Source organism: Plectrocnemia conspersa, unplaced genomic scaffold (genome assembly GCF_051122295.1).
Source record: "Plectrocnemia conspersa isolate PC_06_02 unplaced genomic scaffold, ASM5112229v1 ptg000005l, whole genome shotgun sequence".
NCBI lineage: Eukaryota > Metazoa > Arthropoda > Insecta > Trichoptera > Polycentropodidae > Plectrocnemia > Plectrocnemia conspersa.
The window spans coordinates 13,304,471-13,321,298 of NW_028277169.1; the positions used below are offsets into that span (position 1 = coordinate 13,304,471).

Consider the following 16,828-nt stretch of genomic DNA (forward strand, 5'->3'; position numbering starts at 1 on the left):
GTTAAATTAAAGTTTTAAAATTGTTAAAAATAATATTTTAACATAAAACCACTGCATTTCTGTTTTAAGTATATATATTTTTTATATGGTCAATTTATTATTTTATATGGCTACGTGAAATACATAGATGTTTAAATAATTTCATTTAAAATAAATTTATAATTGCTTTCCATTAAGATAAAATAACTTACTTTATATGTATTTTTTGGTGACCGGATATTGCGCAAACAAAAATTGCGCACAATTAATTGTTTATTTGGCAAATATATTTTACTTTTAATTAACTGCTTTTCCTGAAAATTGTGTAACTATAGGAAATGTAAGTGAATCATACCAATGTAAACTTTTTTAAATATACGATTATTACCGAATTTTAATTATAAAATACGATTTCTATAATTTTAGTAACCAATAAAATTGCCGTTAAATTTACATATAAATCATATTAATTATTTTGTGTCACAAAATATATTATGAAGATTGACTATAAAATACTTATTTCTACATGATACAATAAAAAATAATTATAATGTATTATGTAGAAATATAAAATAGATTAATAAAATAATATATTTATTTACTAAATGTAAAAATATAAAAAAAATAATAAAGTAATATTCGCGATTTATAAACATTTTTTTTTACATTTTGTTCTTTTATATTTTTTGTGTCTAGTAGAAAATATGCTAAAAATACTAGTAATATGTACTATTTTTAATATTTTAAGCATAATCGACGTTAAAAAAGTATTTGGTCAAGATAAAAATATTTCTCGAAAATCTGAAATTTTTTTTTTTTTTAAAAATCAGTGATGCAGCTGAAATTATTTAATTTAATAATTTTTAAATTAAAATCACATATTTGAGGCAATATTTTGTACAGTTTTATATATATCAAATAAAGTTCAAATTTGTCGCGATCATCCAAAATTGCTGCGTCAAAATTAAAAGGTCTCATAAAATTAGTTTTCTTTTTGTCAGCATAAACAAACTATATTGCGTACATTAAGAAATCATTTTAAAGGGTATACATTAACAGTTTATGATCAAAGATTTGCCTGATTTAAAATCTACCTTTACGCAGTTATTTTTTGCCGGCGTGAACAGTAGTTTTTTGATTAGGGTAAACAAGCAAGTGTCTGTTCTGCTTTCATTAGCAGTTTCCAAGGAAAGGAACTAGAACGTAATGCAAACAAATGGATTTAAAGGTCGGTGCCAAATGCTAAAGAATGCGGTAAATATCTTCGTCGAACAGGTACCGAAGCTTACATATTTCATAGAATGATGGTGCTTATATTTTTTAGCAATTGCAAATCTACCAATACGCAGATATACTGTCTAATTAGATCTGCATTGAAAAATAAAAAAGAATCTTGTTCTGCCCCGTATTATCGATGTGGATCAAAGAACTGAAAACTTGAAACGACTCGTATGTAAGTCAGAACACTGCTTAAAAAAAGAGATAATATAATATAAATGAGAATCAAACCGAAACGAACTTTAGAAGACCAACAGCCTCTCTTCACAGAGTTCAACCTGATCTTTGATACGATTTAGAGACTACATGACACAGTACTACAACGAGAACAGACACGCATTCAAAATAATCATTGAATAAATTGTACAGCCAATTATAAAACTGTTAAAAAATAATTGATATAAATTGTAATAATAAAAATATTGTTTTTATATCCTTTTAATAATTATGAATATGTGTAAAAGAGTTTAATGTTTATGAATCAACCTGTATTATTTTACTTTAGCGAGGTGAAAGCGAAGCAAAAATATAACAAGCAATTTTCAGCAATTTTCGTCACATTGATCCAACAAAGCCAAACATTCGTCTGGTATGTTTATACAAGTAATATGATATTATTATTGTGGCGTAATACACGAAGGATTTTATTATACAAGTATACGTGAAAAGGGATAATCCTAAGTTCAAGATCAATTTCTGATTAATATTCGAGCACAAGCACGTGTTTATAATGTAACGTATCGAATAGTTTAAAAAAAATTGAATGCAATACAAAAGGGAAATCAGCCCTTGGCCCTTGGGGACATTTCTTGCCCCAAGGAAGTACATTGTTTATCTATCTGTGTCCACAGTTTTTTGTTTGCTTACGGAGCGTTGCTCAAGTATTCAGCAAAAACGGGTAAATGTAATTTTAAGGTGTATCCTAACAGAGGAGAGTTTCATCGACACATTTTGCAGATTTTCATAAAATATTTTCACGGTAATTTTAATATCACAAAGGAAGGTGGAGAAAACGCTTTTGCCTAAAGGACGGTTTTGTGTCGTTGGAATATCGACCAAAGTATGATAGCAATTATGTATAAATATTAAATAAAATTGTTAGAGTGGAGTCAAAGCAAATGAAAGCTCAAATTTTAATAAAAAATGACTTACTAAATTTAACTGTGTAAAATTGAAAAATATAGATCACTATTAAACACATTTTGCATAGAATAGTTTAGACGATGTGATGTTTTTAGAGTTCTTAATCATTCGTTGTTTTCAACTATTTTATTAAAAAAAATGTATAATATTTTTTCTCTCGGTTATTACCGATATTAATTTATTTAACCAATTAGTGCCAAAAAATAATTAATTGATTGTAAAATATCTTTTGATTAAAAAATCATAATTTTAATTAATCATTAATAACCTACATAACCATTTTTATAAAATATGCATAGCATAATGTTGTGCGAATTACAGTAAGGGCATCAAAAGCAAAATGTTTAATTTATTATTTTACATACTTTTTATCAGGAATGTCACTTCAGCTTTTTCTAGGGCGGAGCAAAATATAGCTGGTTTGTAAATTTATACATAAAATTACAACCCGTGTTAAAAAATTGTCCATGTTTTTAAATTGCTTAGGTTTTATATTCTCAATGTTGCTACACTTTATTCAGTAAAATCAAATATGTTTTAATTAAAAGTTAGATTTTTTAACGAAAAATCTCGTATTTTCAGTGTTTGATGCATACACACTATAATGATTTTATTTCTACACAAATACAATTTATTTTGAAATGTGCCTCATTATTTCAACAAATGTTACATATGTTTATGGAAAAATTTAGGGTAAGAAAATGCATCTCATAAATGACCCTGTGTCTCGCAAGGTATAAAATATCACAAAGAATAAATACGAAAATTCATCATGTACTTATATAGTAACAAAATTTGAGAAAATATGATGCACGTTTTCCAAGATCCGTAATGATGAAGAATGAACCATTTCTATCGTAGGTTTTACCGAAAGTGCACTTTCGCTAATGGCTAATTCTACAAAGTCATATTGAATCATAACAACCGTTTTAATTTTTTATGTTTTCATATCACAAAAAAAAACACATTTATTATTCAATTAAATAAAGTTTGTGAAAAACAAAATTTTATTCGAAATTATGATCAATAACTTATAATCTTTGGAACAAAATCGATGTTCATATAAATCAGAATAGTTCCATCGTTTGTTTTGTGCGAAATTGCATATAAATTAAATCACTAGAATCAGCTGCGATTAAATTTATTTAATAAAATTGATGAAATATTTTCAATAAATAATTTTAACGAATTTGATATACATAAAGATTGGATTAATAAATTAAATCCAAAAAAATAAATAAACTGCTATCGAATTATTAAATTGAATAAAATAAAATATTAGTGTTTTAAACAACAAATACAAATAAATTATTACTTTTGCGACGCACACCTATTTTTGAGATAAGCGTTAAGCGGCAATAAAGGGTGAGCCTTTCCAAAATTGTGATTCTTTCAATGAATAAATTCTACGAATTCGGTCTTAGTAAATACGACCACAAACATTATATTCGCAAATGTTTTTCAAAAGTATTTAAAAGAAGGAGCTTCTCATTGTCTAGCATTTCGAAACAAAATAAAGGCGCATTTTAGAGCAGCACTAGTCACTTAAGTATAATATATTGAGAGAAAAAGCGACTACATGTGTTGCTTAAAAATACAATAAGAATTTTAAAATTTCATTTGCGGTAATATAAAAGAATATTCAATCAATTATTCAAATATTCGTACAATTGAAAATCGGGCGAATAATTTGAATAATCGAATATTAGAATATTAGATTGAGAACCATAGTTGTAATCTAGCAGAAACTATGCTTTTGTTGTGGGTACTGTTAAATAACGTACGATGCAACGATGGTTCTAAAAATTTCGTGCTAGGGAAATGAATAATACAGACCAACTGAGCTTGTAATACATATGGACCACTTAAAAAAGCCGGTAAAGCGAAAAAAGCTTGAAAATTGGGTGCCACATGATCTGAATGAAAATATATCACCTTTACAATTTTTAATGAGATATTATTATTTTTTTTTTATATTTTTACGTAAACCAAACGATACATGTATTAATCGTATTGTAACGTGCAACAAAAAAATGGTCTGCGCAGAGCATTTCGTGAAACAAAAATAAAATTGTAGCGCCTATTTAGTTATATGCGTTTGGCATAGTTCCATTACAGCTGAAGGTAATTTCCAAAAATTCGAAAAATTGATCCAAGAATTAGTCGTGAAGAGAATTCTTGAGTTTTCAAAAATATAAAATATAAAACAAAATGGAAAGTACATAATTGGTTAAGTCTGTAGAGTACGCTCGGGATAAGGATTCCGGTTTGATATTGTGTGCGTGAACTGTGTAGCTCAAAGCAATTTCGCTCAGAATATTTAATTTTTTTATTTTAAAAGAAAATATATGTTTATTTAACATACATACATCTGAGCTAAGTTGGAAATTTCAACGGACAATTAAAAATATATTATATAATCGAAGAAACCAGACATTAATGTCATTAATTAAATATTTGCAAAATTCAAAATCTTTCACTAGTCAAAAAAACAATGAAGTCTTTAGCTATTCTTCAAAAGCAAAAAGATATAAAATAAGGAAAGAAATTATTCGCAGATTGTTTAATGGCTCGACGACTCTATTTAATTATTAGAATCCATTGAATAAATTAAAAAATTATCATTGGCTCAACGATAAGAATAATAACTTTTTTAAGCCTTACAGAGAATAGTGTTAAAAACCCACAACGTACGGATTAATGGAAAAATAATTAAAATATTTTAATCCACGGGTAAGAGAACAAATAACTTACAGTGTATATTTGAAGCCTTGATATCATTTAACCCAGATATGCCCAAGAAATTTTGTTCTCTTAAAATTTCATTTATAAATGAGTGGCACGAGTTTAGTGACCTACCCATGGAACAGTGGGCATATCTGGGTTAAACCAATATCAACACAAAATTATTTAAAATAAATCACTAGAAAAGATCGAACTTCTGTGCCACACTGCACTTTAATGACGAATACCAGCGTTGACGAATCAGCGACTGTCCTTAAAAGAGAAAGCGAGACAACAAAGTATACGCTACATCGCTTCTCACTCTCATACACATGTACACGCATACAATAACAAACCGGCATCCTTATCCCGAGCGTACTCTATTTGTAAATAAATTATTTGAATAGTACTAAAACACAGGACAGATTTATGTTACAATTCCATACATATTTAATATTAATGTTAAGATTATACAAAATTTGTAACAGTTAAAACTCGAACACAATACTTGGTTCGGTTCTGTTTTCGACTAAAACATGAAAGGTAGTCTGTCGGTCTTTTAGAGGCACTGAAATGTTATTACACACTTTATGCCCATATTTACAAAGTATAATAAAAACATACTGATAAAATTCCTAACTTGAAATAGTTTACGAGAAAATAGAAAATTCGATTAATATTTGTAATTTTATTCTTTAATCTAAATGTGTTATTATGGTATTTTTATTATAAATGGAATGAACATTGCTATGTTAAATTAACCTGTCTGGCCTCACATTAATTTTAATGTTTCATATGAGCGATTATCACTTGGCAAACATCGTAAAATAAAAATAATTTAAATAGATTACATTCATAAAATAATATTCCCCATTATTTAGCTTTGTTATAGCTATATTTTACGATGGGCGTGAGTAGGAGTGTCAATGAGGCGTTGCAATACCACCTAAATTTTTATGGTCTCGTGTTAATCATACAATTTTATAGAAACAATGAATTTATCGCTGTAATATACTATTATATTATTCTTTTTCTTAAAATAGCCATTGCATAATAAATAAACCTATTAAATAGTTATCAATCAATGATGTTTTATATAGTAGCTGATGAGGTGTTTATTTTTTACAATAGAAACACAGTTGATTTGAAAAATGAACTGTATGGAATAATGAGCTTAACGACAAAAACGAGCGGAGTCGCGATCGATGTAAGAAGTAAGAAAATATAAAATATATAATAATGTGCGATGTAATAATAACGTATGACTTATTTTTAAATATGAATAAACTATATTTTTAAACTCGTCCTTCAATTTTCTTGGTAAATACGTTCTACAAAAATTGCGTTAAAAATATATAGAGCTCATACAAAATATGGGGATACGTTATAAAAAAGCTCGTAATGTACAAAGAATTATATTTTTATTATGATTTTTTTATATTGTGTTTATATTTTATCTCTCAATATTAAAAGCTCTTATAACATAAGAATCGATATTCTTTATTATATTTGACATTTTTAAGGTTTGATAGATTTGCTTTTTGGGTGGTATTGGAATCTAGTTTTCATATTATGAAAGTGGTGAATATGCAATCTGTTCTTTCTGACTTTTATCGTGTTTCTGTGAAACGTTTGGTTATTTAAAAAAACACATACACCTGTTATTGAAAATAAATTCCGATAAAAGCGATATTTGCATTTGTGCTAGATAGGAAATATTAGCACCATATCACTAGTAGACTGTCCTCTAAATTTGTTTCTGGTATTCTGCATGTGTGTTATTGTTTTTTAAAGAGAATAAAGCTGTTTATTTACCTATTTTTATTGCTGCCCTAACATCGTTAGATATATTTAAAATATTCATTTACTATTAATAAAACTGAAAATTATAATTAACAAATAATAAAATTAAGCACCGCCCTTTAAAAGGACCTACTTGAATTATTGAATTAAAAAGGGGATTGGCTCTTATAATACAACGATACGATACGTCCATACGTAATATTTTGTCAAGTGTATTGATATAATATAAGAAGCAAACATTCAGGAATCGTACTCCGCAATCAAACGTGATTTGAATAAAGTTAAGCTGAAATTTAATTTAATTTGATTTTTTTTTCAGGGCTTTCAAAATGTTCCTTTTGGCATGACCGTGTTTAACTTTGGAAATCAAATATTGGCGCGCGTCTGCGTATTCAAATTAATGCAGTACAAAGGGAAGCCTTTGAATAAGGAATTTAGATTAAATCTTACAAAACTGCGGCAAACTGCTGGATAGGGACAGCATAGATTATGTCCTTTTTGTCTACAAAACAAAGGAGTCAAAGGACTTATTATCATTAACATGAAACATACCTTTAAAAATAACGAATATATAGACATACTATATTTATTGAATTTACCTTTGTTAATGTTAAATTGGCAATTAGGTTTGCTCTCTATCTCCATAAAAAATATGTAAATGTATATAAAAAAATGCTGAAATTCTTAAACTATTTTTTTAAAACAAATTGCTTTTGTATTTATAGAATAAGAGATGGATGTTGCGTAATAAGGATTTTATTGAGGTTGATTTAGTATGTATTAGGGATTATGATTCTTAGAACCTTTTGGAATTACGAGAATTCACAAGATTTTTATGTATTTGTGTTTTATTTGAATATATATATATATATATAAAGTAGCAATAATTTATTAAAATAAATACAATATAATACACATTTTATTGTGGAAGGAGTGCTAGGAAGTGCATCAAAGATAATTAGATTGTATTGACTATAGTCAATATAGAATAATTTATTATTTAGTTGTTAGCCCAATGCGTAACAATGTAAAAAACACAATTCACAATTACTAAGTAAGTAGCAAGACACCAGACTAAATCAGTGACAGTGATTTTGTCAATTAATAACAGATTATTACAGATTAGAACCAATATATGCAGCTAAGCACGACCCAACTTGATTTTATTTTTATTATTCATTACGATATTCATCTATAAAAATCATAGATAACTCAATGAGTGATGCTCTATATGAATTAACTATTCAATAATCACTTATTCTGAACTCTCAGACACGATAAAAATAAAAGAACAGGTAATATAGATACATTTACAGTGGATTTGGAAGAAAAGCTTTACAACTCATAAAAAATTTTTTTCGTTATTTTTTACTATTATAAATTAATAAATAGGCAGTTATTAGTTACAACTCATTAAAATATTATTTGTGACAGTCTGTATTGACAGATATTTCACGCCGTTTTCAGTCGACATTTTTGATTTTTTTTTGTAAATGCAAGTGAGGGTAATAATATTATATATCAAAGAAATCCTAGAATTAGGAATAAGGGAAGAGAAGGAAGAATTAACTTAAACTTTTGTTTAATGTTAGTGTAACCTAAAACATATTGAACAAAATTATTTTTACTCATAAATAAATATAAAATATAATGAAGTAATAAATAAACAAATATTTTAAAAATAATTGCACCTGACTCATTTTATCATCAAAATAACCTAGTGCTTGTGAAATTTGTATATTAATAATAAAAAGTAAATGTATTTTTAATATATTTCATTTATCTGGTAAATGGTACAAGTGCATGATCTGAATTTACTTTAAAGCTCAGTCTTCTTCTCATTACTATTTTAATAAAAAACTTTAGTTAATTTAGGAAATCAGAAAATTTACTAAGTAAGAATCACGATAAGAAAATAATCAATACCGGGCATCGTATTTCGTACAATTTAGAATATTATTATTGTATAGCTTTACTTGTGCATAATATGTCCAGCATAAAATAATTATTATACTATTATGTAACAAATCCAAATAAATTAGTTGACCATCTATGTGAAATATTTTTCAATTATTCATTTTATTAAAAATTTATAAAATGCCATTTAATAATATTTCAGCTTATAATTTAATTGGGTAATTGTACTTAAAATATCGAGCCCCAAGGGATTTTTTCAATACATATTTCTTAGTATTTGAGACCAGCATTTTTTTGAGATTCATGAAAAGTCTCTATCGACAAATCCTGGTCCATTTTTTTTATGGCTGTAAAGCCATTTGCACATTAATCTTAAATTGTTATAAAATATATAGTCTATATAATAATTATTTAAATATATAAATTTAAAATTAATTAAATTTAATAGTAATGGACGATCTATTTCAATATTTAAATCTCAGCTAAGCGGGATTATGTTATTGCAAATTAAACGCTCAGAAAGTTAAAGAATTATTAATGTATTTCCATGAATAGTAAGAAATTATTATATCAATTTTAATCGTAAATGTTCAGTTTGCAATTAATATATCATACGAAATTATATTTATGCCTTTTATTTAAATTAATATAAATGGTAAAGTAGATTATTTAAAATTATTATAATATATAAAAACAATTTATTATCATTTATCCTGCAAACGAATCCTTACCAAATACTCAATAACATAATCATTTTTATGTCATTAAACCTTGAATTCTTGTTTTTGTATTGACCGGTAAAAGTCTAAGAAAGTAGAAAAAAAAGTTTGCTAATCGTAATTCATAGAGTCCATCATAAAACTATTATTAAACAATATTTTCATTAAGATCTGTCCCGTTTCGTAATACTTGCTTTGAATTTAGCTATGAGTTAAGCGGATTAAAACCACTATTTGTTTTTATTTAACATTGCAGTAGTTGTAAATTATTAATATATATTTGTATCAATTTAATTTTAACATAAATCATGTAATGAGAATTTTCGAGTAATCTTAAAAATTTGCACTTTTCTCTAATAATACTTGAAAAATAATTTTAGAAAGAAACACTATGCATCAGTGGCGTACGGTGGGTGTTAATATTGGGTGTGCTATAAAAAATAAAAAAAAGTACATTTTTTCATTTTTATTAGTCGAGCTTTTTCCCATATATAAATAAATAAATAAACACAAACTTATAATTATTTATATATATAATCTAATCTTCTTTTTTTGATCATAAATTTATCTATCACGCTGTCATATAAAGTGTTCTTCTTTTTAATATCCATAAGGATCCCTTTTTCTATTGAAATCAAGCTAAGCCACATAGCCTTTCTTGGCCTTGGGTACTTCGATAACAAATATTAATTCGTTTCAGAGCAGAAAATGAACGTTCTGCTGAAGCAGTACTGCTTGGAAGAGTTAATATTAGTTTGCCTAATTAATCTATTTCCTGAAAACCTGACTCAAAATTATTTGTGTTCATAAATTGTACAAGCTCATGAACAGATTTCTCTGTAAATTCAGGCAAATGATAAAGAACAGCAAGCTCATTTTTTAAACTTATATAATCAAATAATGTTCCATAGAATTGTTGCAGTTTGGTAAGTAATTCATTTGGAAATTTTCCCTTATATTGCTCATATTTTTCTTTCTCCAGAAGGTGAAAATATTCCAATTTGGACATTGAAGAAAAACGGTTTTCAATTTGCTTACATATATTATCAACTATTGTATTAAATAGTTGGCAAAACGCGTGCTTTTTTTCAACAAGCAAATCATTACTCAGTCTTGGATAATTTTCTTCCGTTACATAAGAATCCTATAATGTTTCATAATTATTTTTCTGTTCGTGTCTGAGTTGTTGCAAAATTTCGGTAACTTTCTTACAGCAATATAATATGTCAAAAGATTTGGATTGTAAAATGTTCTATAACACATCAGTTTTTCCAAAAAGGTTTGAAAATATGTGGAGAAGTTTTCTTGTTTTAAAATCTTCCAAAAAGCTAAGAAAACCTCGTGCTTTTATTACAGTGTCGGGGTCCCATAGTTTACAATTTTTCACGACGTCTCTAAGAAAGTCCGTAAATTCATTTCTGTATTTTTGCACTGTGTTACTTAGCCGTGACGTGTAATTCCATCTTGTAGGTGTAACAGAAGGAAGTCTTCTAGCTACAAACTCTTGTAAAGCATTTATTCGTTTGGAAGATTTCGAAAAGAATGCAGACAATCCATTTAAAGTTTGAAAGAATGATTTGCACACTTTTATATTGGAAAGACCTTGTTGTAATGTTAAATTCAACATATGAGCATAGCAGTGTGTAAAAATGGCCAATGGATAAACTTCGAGTACTTTGGCTTGCAAACCATAAATAAATTGGGAAGAGGTGGACGTGGTTTGGCAATTTTGATTATCTTCAATTTAATTTCATAACTTCTTTTTGAAAATGGATTATTCAAAATATCATCAACAGTATTCTACATCATTTTTGGGGTAAATAAAAAAATATAATCTAGAATAGAAAATTAAATATTGATCATATGTAAATAAGATAATAAACTATTTTACGCCAAAATATAAAAAATGAGTGACCTGTTATTGTGATATAATGTAATAAAAAAGCAGCGACGGACGCAAGAGTTTTTGAAGTACGCGCACCAAATTCGAGACCAATTTTACTACTGAGCGCTGCCAGCCGACAGATCGACTTCAGCCGTTAAATCTCGGAACAATTTACTTTAGTCGGCGGCCGCGCGCAAGGTCGGCGCGTTATATGTGTTGTTCCAAAACGATCGCTCGCGCGAAAACGTTCAGAGCGAATGACAAATACCAATGCATACTATACACTGCATATTAAAATTTTATAATTTTGCATACTACTGTATGCAAAATGATGTCGCTTTATGCCCTAAATTTTCTAAATTTCTAAATTTATATTTTAGATGGTTTTGCGGGTGTGCGCCGCACACCTAGCACACCCTGAATATACGCCCCTGCTATGCATATGAAAAAATTGTAAGCGCTCACGATAAACAATATACGTACTTAAAATATTTTTTTTTAAATTATGCGACATCAAAAATTAGTAAGATGACAAGAAAAAAGGGAAAAATAAACTGGAATTTTGAGTAAACGTATCGCTGACGAAGCAATTTACATTTAAGAAGTTTATTTTTGCTACGCATACACTAAATTACGGAAATATCTGCAGTAGAAAAATGTTTTTTAACAAAGCTATTTGATACAATTATGTAAGGAATTCTGGAGCCGCATACTTGCAGTTTGTTAGCATTTTGTCGCGCATGGCGATTGCTTTACTTTAAAAATGACACGATATTCATGTTAAAATAGACTCAATTATTTTTTATAAGTAATACAAAAATATGCTCAGATAAGAAACCTTTCCGAAGGTGTTCGTGCTTTATATTTAAAAATATGCATACTTTTTCGGAAGACTGAAAGTATTTAAATGACCAACAATTTTTTGCGATTTTCTATTACTCTAACCGGCCGACAATTTTATTTTTCTTATGTAATCTAAGTACCTGCTCCGATAAGAAAAAAATCGGCAGAATGCAAACAGATTCAGGGCTATTTTTTATATTGTTTTTGTAAAGTAGCAATAGCTGTTATTGACAATTGTCTCATGATTATTATTGACAGCCGAAGGTGCCTTAAAATTTTTTGCTTAAAAAATTGGAAAATATAAATTTTGAGCTAAGCGCAAAATAATAAATTATATAATTGAAGAAATCAGACTTTGATGTCATTAATTAAATATTTGCAAAATCCAGAATCTTTCACTAGTCAAAATTATTTTTCAAAAGTAGAAATATGTAATATGGCATAAAAAAATATTCGCAGATTATTTAATGTCTTGACGAATTCTAAGGACCCTCGCGACTTAAAAATTTATCATTGGTGCAACAATTAGAGAAAGAGATTTATTTCAGCATTACAGAGAGTAGTGTAAGAAAACCAACATCTTACAGATTAATGGAGGAGGAATTCAAAATATATAAATCAACGGGCAAAAATAACAAATAATTTAAAGTGCCTATTTGATGGAGAAAGAATTGTTGTCGATTACACCAACACCAATTTTTCACGGCCGAAATATTTTTAATTCTACTTTATATGGCGTGTGTTTTTAAAGGGTTATTTGAGGAATAATATGTAATAATGTATCTGCAAATCTTTACTGTATTACGTTCATTTTTTCATTCAGCAAAAATTCTCGAGAATTCTCGTTGTATTGGTTAAAATGCTATGATCTACAAAAAAAGTCAATAAGAAGTATTTGCTTGCGGTTTTTCACCATTTTGGGCAGACAACTTTTGGATTTTGCACTACAGTAAAGAACTAGATTAAACTTCACTACTTATTCATGAATTTTAGGGCAAAAATGACACTGCTTATTCAATTTTTTTTGTATATGCAAATAAAAAGAACATTGAAAGGATGGCGTTTAACGACGTGCATAGAGAAGATAAATGTATCATCGCAGAGATAGCAAAAAACTATAATATATCAAATAATGCATTCCATAAATATTTTATGGATTGTAAAGAATGCTGACATAAGTTTTTTTATTGTATATTTAAAGAAGGCAATATCAATGGCAAAAAATAAATAAACAATTGTCGTAATTTTTTTATCATGCCTATGTTAACATAATTTTTTGGCTGTTTACTAGTGAAGTATTAAGTTATTAATCGTTAAGTGAGAGGATGTAATTACCAGTGGTGGTCGCCGGTGAGCATATCCGGGGGGCCTCCGGGGGCTGCGCCCTTCAGTGCCGACAGCCACTCCTCCATGTCCCTCCTCGTCTCCGCGCACAGAACGAGCGACCTGCACGGCGTAATCACCTGAAAGTTTCATTTGGTTAAAACACAGTCTATCTTTATGTGCGACTCTAAATCGAGATAAACTACTACTGAAAAACACTTACCACTCAAATATGATTTAATAATAAAACGTAGATTGAAAATGGCACATTTGCCATTTTGTTAATACAATATCATCCAATATACAAATATAACTGTATTATAATGAGATAGACGTCTCTAATGGGGATTGAAATCCCGGATTAAATTTTCAATCGTGGTATTTTGGGATTAATCATTTCCACATCCAGCGATTAAAGAATTTAATATTTTTTGCGGTAATATTCTTTTTTGATAATAATATTATGTCTTACTAAGAAGTTCGCTTTTAAAAATCAATAGCGAAAAGCCTTATTATAAATTAATTTTATTGACTGTGTAAAACATATTTAACTTTCGGGTAATTTATATTACTATTATTCACTCTTCGTTGATTTTTAAACTTGTACCGAAATAGTGTTTATATATATATATATATATTTTTTCATTTTTACTGATAGTCTAATTTGAAAAAAATATATTTACCAGTGAGTATGAAAAATAAATATGCTTCATTTGGCGAACCAAAATAGATATATACAAATTTGATCAATTCTTCGAGAGTTGACTTATTTACATTCATTCAAACGTAAAACTCTGACTTACCTTTGTAAAAAAAACTCTCTTTAATCAATCATTTTATTTTCGCGCATATGCATGAATATACAATTTATTCTCAGATCAATCTATACCTTCAATATTTTTTACCGTTCAGAGTAATGAAATGTTCAATATAAAATATTTCCATAGGTATTTTGAAAAAAATAAAATGATAGCCTCACGTTTATATAATATAAATAAGCCCAAAGTATGTTAATACCTAGTACGTTTAGGGTCTCCGCAGTGAATAACGTTTCGCCGGAAAATTTATGATGGGATAACCGTTGCTCCTGATTTATAAAGGGGTTGAATCCGGGGGTCGGGGAATTTCACGAGAAACGGAGTTCTTCGGGTGTAAGCTCATTTTGGCTTTCAATATAAAGCCCTCGTCGCAGGCCACGTGACGTCATACGCTGCTCCCGTAAATGAACCCGTTTTTTCATGTACTACGGTACATCTTTTTGATAAACGATCTGACGAGTGCTACGGGTTGATCGCGCTAAGGGTAAGATTCATATGCCAACCCTCTCGCGTGACACTTTTATGCCCTTTACGCACTTTATCTAGGATCGATGATAGCGTTATGGTATTTTTACGCTCGTGTAACGCCGTAATGTTTAGCACGTCATTATTTACAATTTAACATTCTATCATAGGTATTTGCACTCGAACGTTTAGAATTTAATTTAAATTTTAATTCACGTGGTTTTACTCAAATGATACAGAATTCAATACAATGTCCATTGTTCTCTACCATTCACATTCCACTTGTTAATTTCATTCGAATTCAAATAAGCGAGCGTTTCAATATGTCCATCAATTGAAAGTAAAATAAGCACAGGGTGTTAAAATATCGTCTTTGTATGCCATTGTCAATATTGTATGTACAAAAAAATCAGTATTTTTAATTTGTTCTCTTTATGCTTTGTATATATATAAATGAAAAAAACATACAATGGTTTGTTTTTTTTTGAGTCTAAAAAGTGTGACAGTCAAATTAATGAAATCATATAGATTTCTCATTTTATATAATATTATTATTATTGAAATTTATAAATGATTAGTAACAAAATAAATGCACGTAAAGCTAAAACTATGCATTTGGTTTTGACTTTATTCATTTTTAAGATAATACTACCGATTATTTTATTCATATTTTTTTTTAGATTTTTATGAATATTTCGTCTCGGCTTTATATAATTATTTCATCAGCTTACGAACACATTTAAGTCGTATTATAGTTAATATATTCCCTGATATTTAGTTTGCGGGTTATGGCTTTATGTATCATTAAAGACAATGCTTCTCCTTCTAACCTCAGATTTTAATCCAAAACTTTTGAAAAGCTTATTCTGCACAGCTTTAGAAAGGACGGGCAATAGACTAACATATTTTACACGTATGTATATATTTTATTTCCAATATCTTCATGCATAATAGCACATTTTATCTATCTACACCTTCGTTTGAAATCTATTAATAAATGTTGGAGTTTTATGCTATATTCATTTGCTTCCTCCATTAATTGTCTCATGAGGTGTATGTGATGTATGACGTGTGTTCACTCAGAACCTCTTCACTGTATTTGCTCAATCTGCTGAAAAGTACAGTTGAAAAGATTTCACTGACCTATTTTAAACCATAATTTTTTAATAGGTTATGCGGTTTGTATTGCCACATTTTTAATATAGTTCTAATTTTTCAGTCTTAATGAACCACTTCATTTAATTTATTGTGCTTTAAAATTTAATAATCAATTTATTCTACATTTGCTTAATCTGGGTTTAGCTTTGTATATGCGTTGCTTATTTTGTACATGTCGACGATTATTATTATTTTCATCCTTCTTCTTACAAGATAATTTTATAATAAATAATGTGATTTATTTCTGGGTTTATAAGTGTTGTTTACTCATTCTTATTGAATTTTTGGATATTGCACCTTTCTCGAAAACTTTTATTATTCAACCAGCCTTGTTCGGGTTCTGAAATATTACTTAATCTACCCAGGTTGTACGACGTACACAACTCGCGAAAATTCTTGCGTGGTTCGGAATTATATGTATAGCAGTGGCGATGCGTGAGTTGTGTACTTAGGGGAAAACTGTGTGCAAAATAACATAGCACCTATTATTAAATTCTCCCTTAACAGTATAATAACAACATACTAAGGTTTATTATTTTGATTAGTATTATATACCAGTATTAAAAAATAAAGTTCCTTCCTTTCTTGTTTCAAAATTGACAAATATCGCATAATAAGCTGTTGATGGAATGTTTGAGGAACTTGTTTCGTTGTCTTCAAGATTGATTTTTGGTTTACTCGCGAATGCTTAGGTAGGAGGTCAAACTTAGTCTTAGTTAGTGGAGTATGCTGATGCAATGCACGACTAGGTAAGGGTTTGAAACCTCTAAACC

General features: G+C 28.4%; 1 protein-coding gene across 1 annotated transcript in view; it reads right to left on the reverse strand.

Moving 5' to 3' along the window:
• LOC148234899 (diacylglycerol kinase eta) overlaps positions 1-16,828 on the reverse strand; it is a 164,904-nt gene that overhangs the window by 29,194 nt on the left and 118,882 nt on the right. Inside the window, exon 4 of the mRNA XM_088186010.1 lies at positions 13,627-13,754. Coding sequence (XP_088042136.1) covers positions 13,627-13,754 — 128 coding nt within the window. The remainder of the gene's footprint in view (positions 1-13,626; positions 13,755-16,828) is intronic.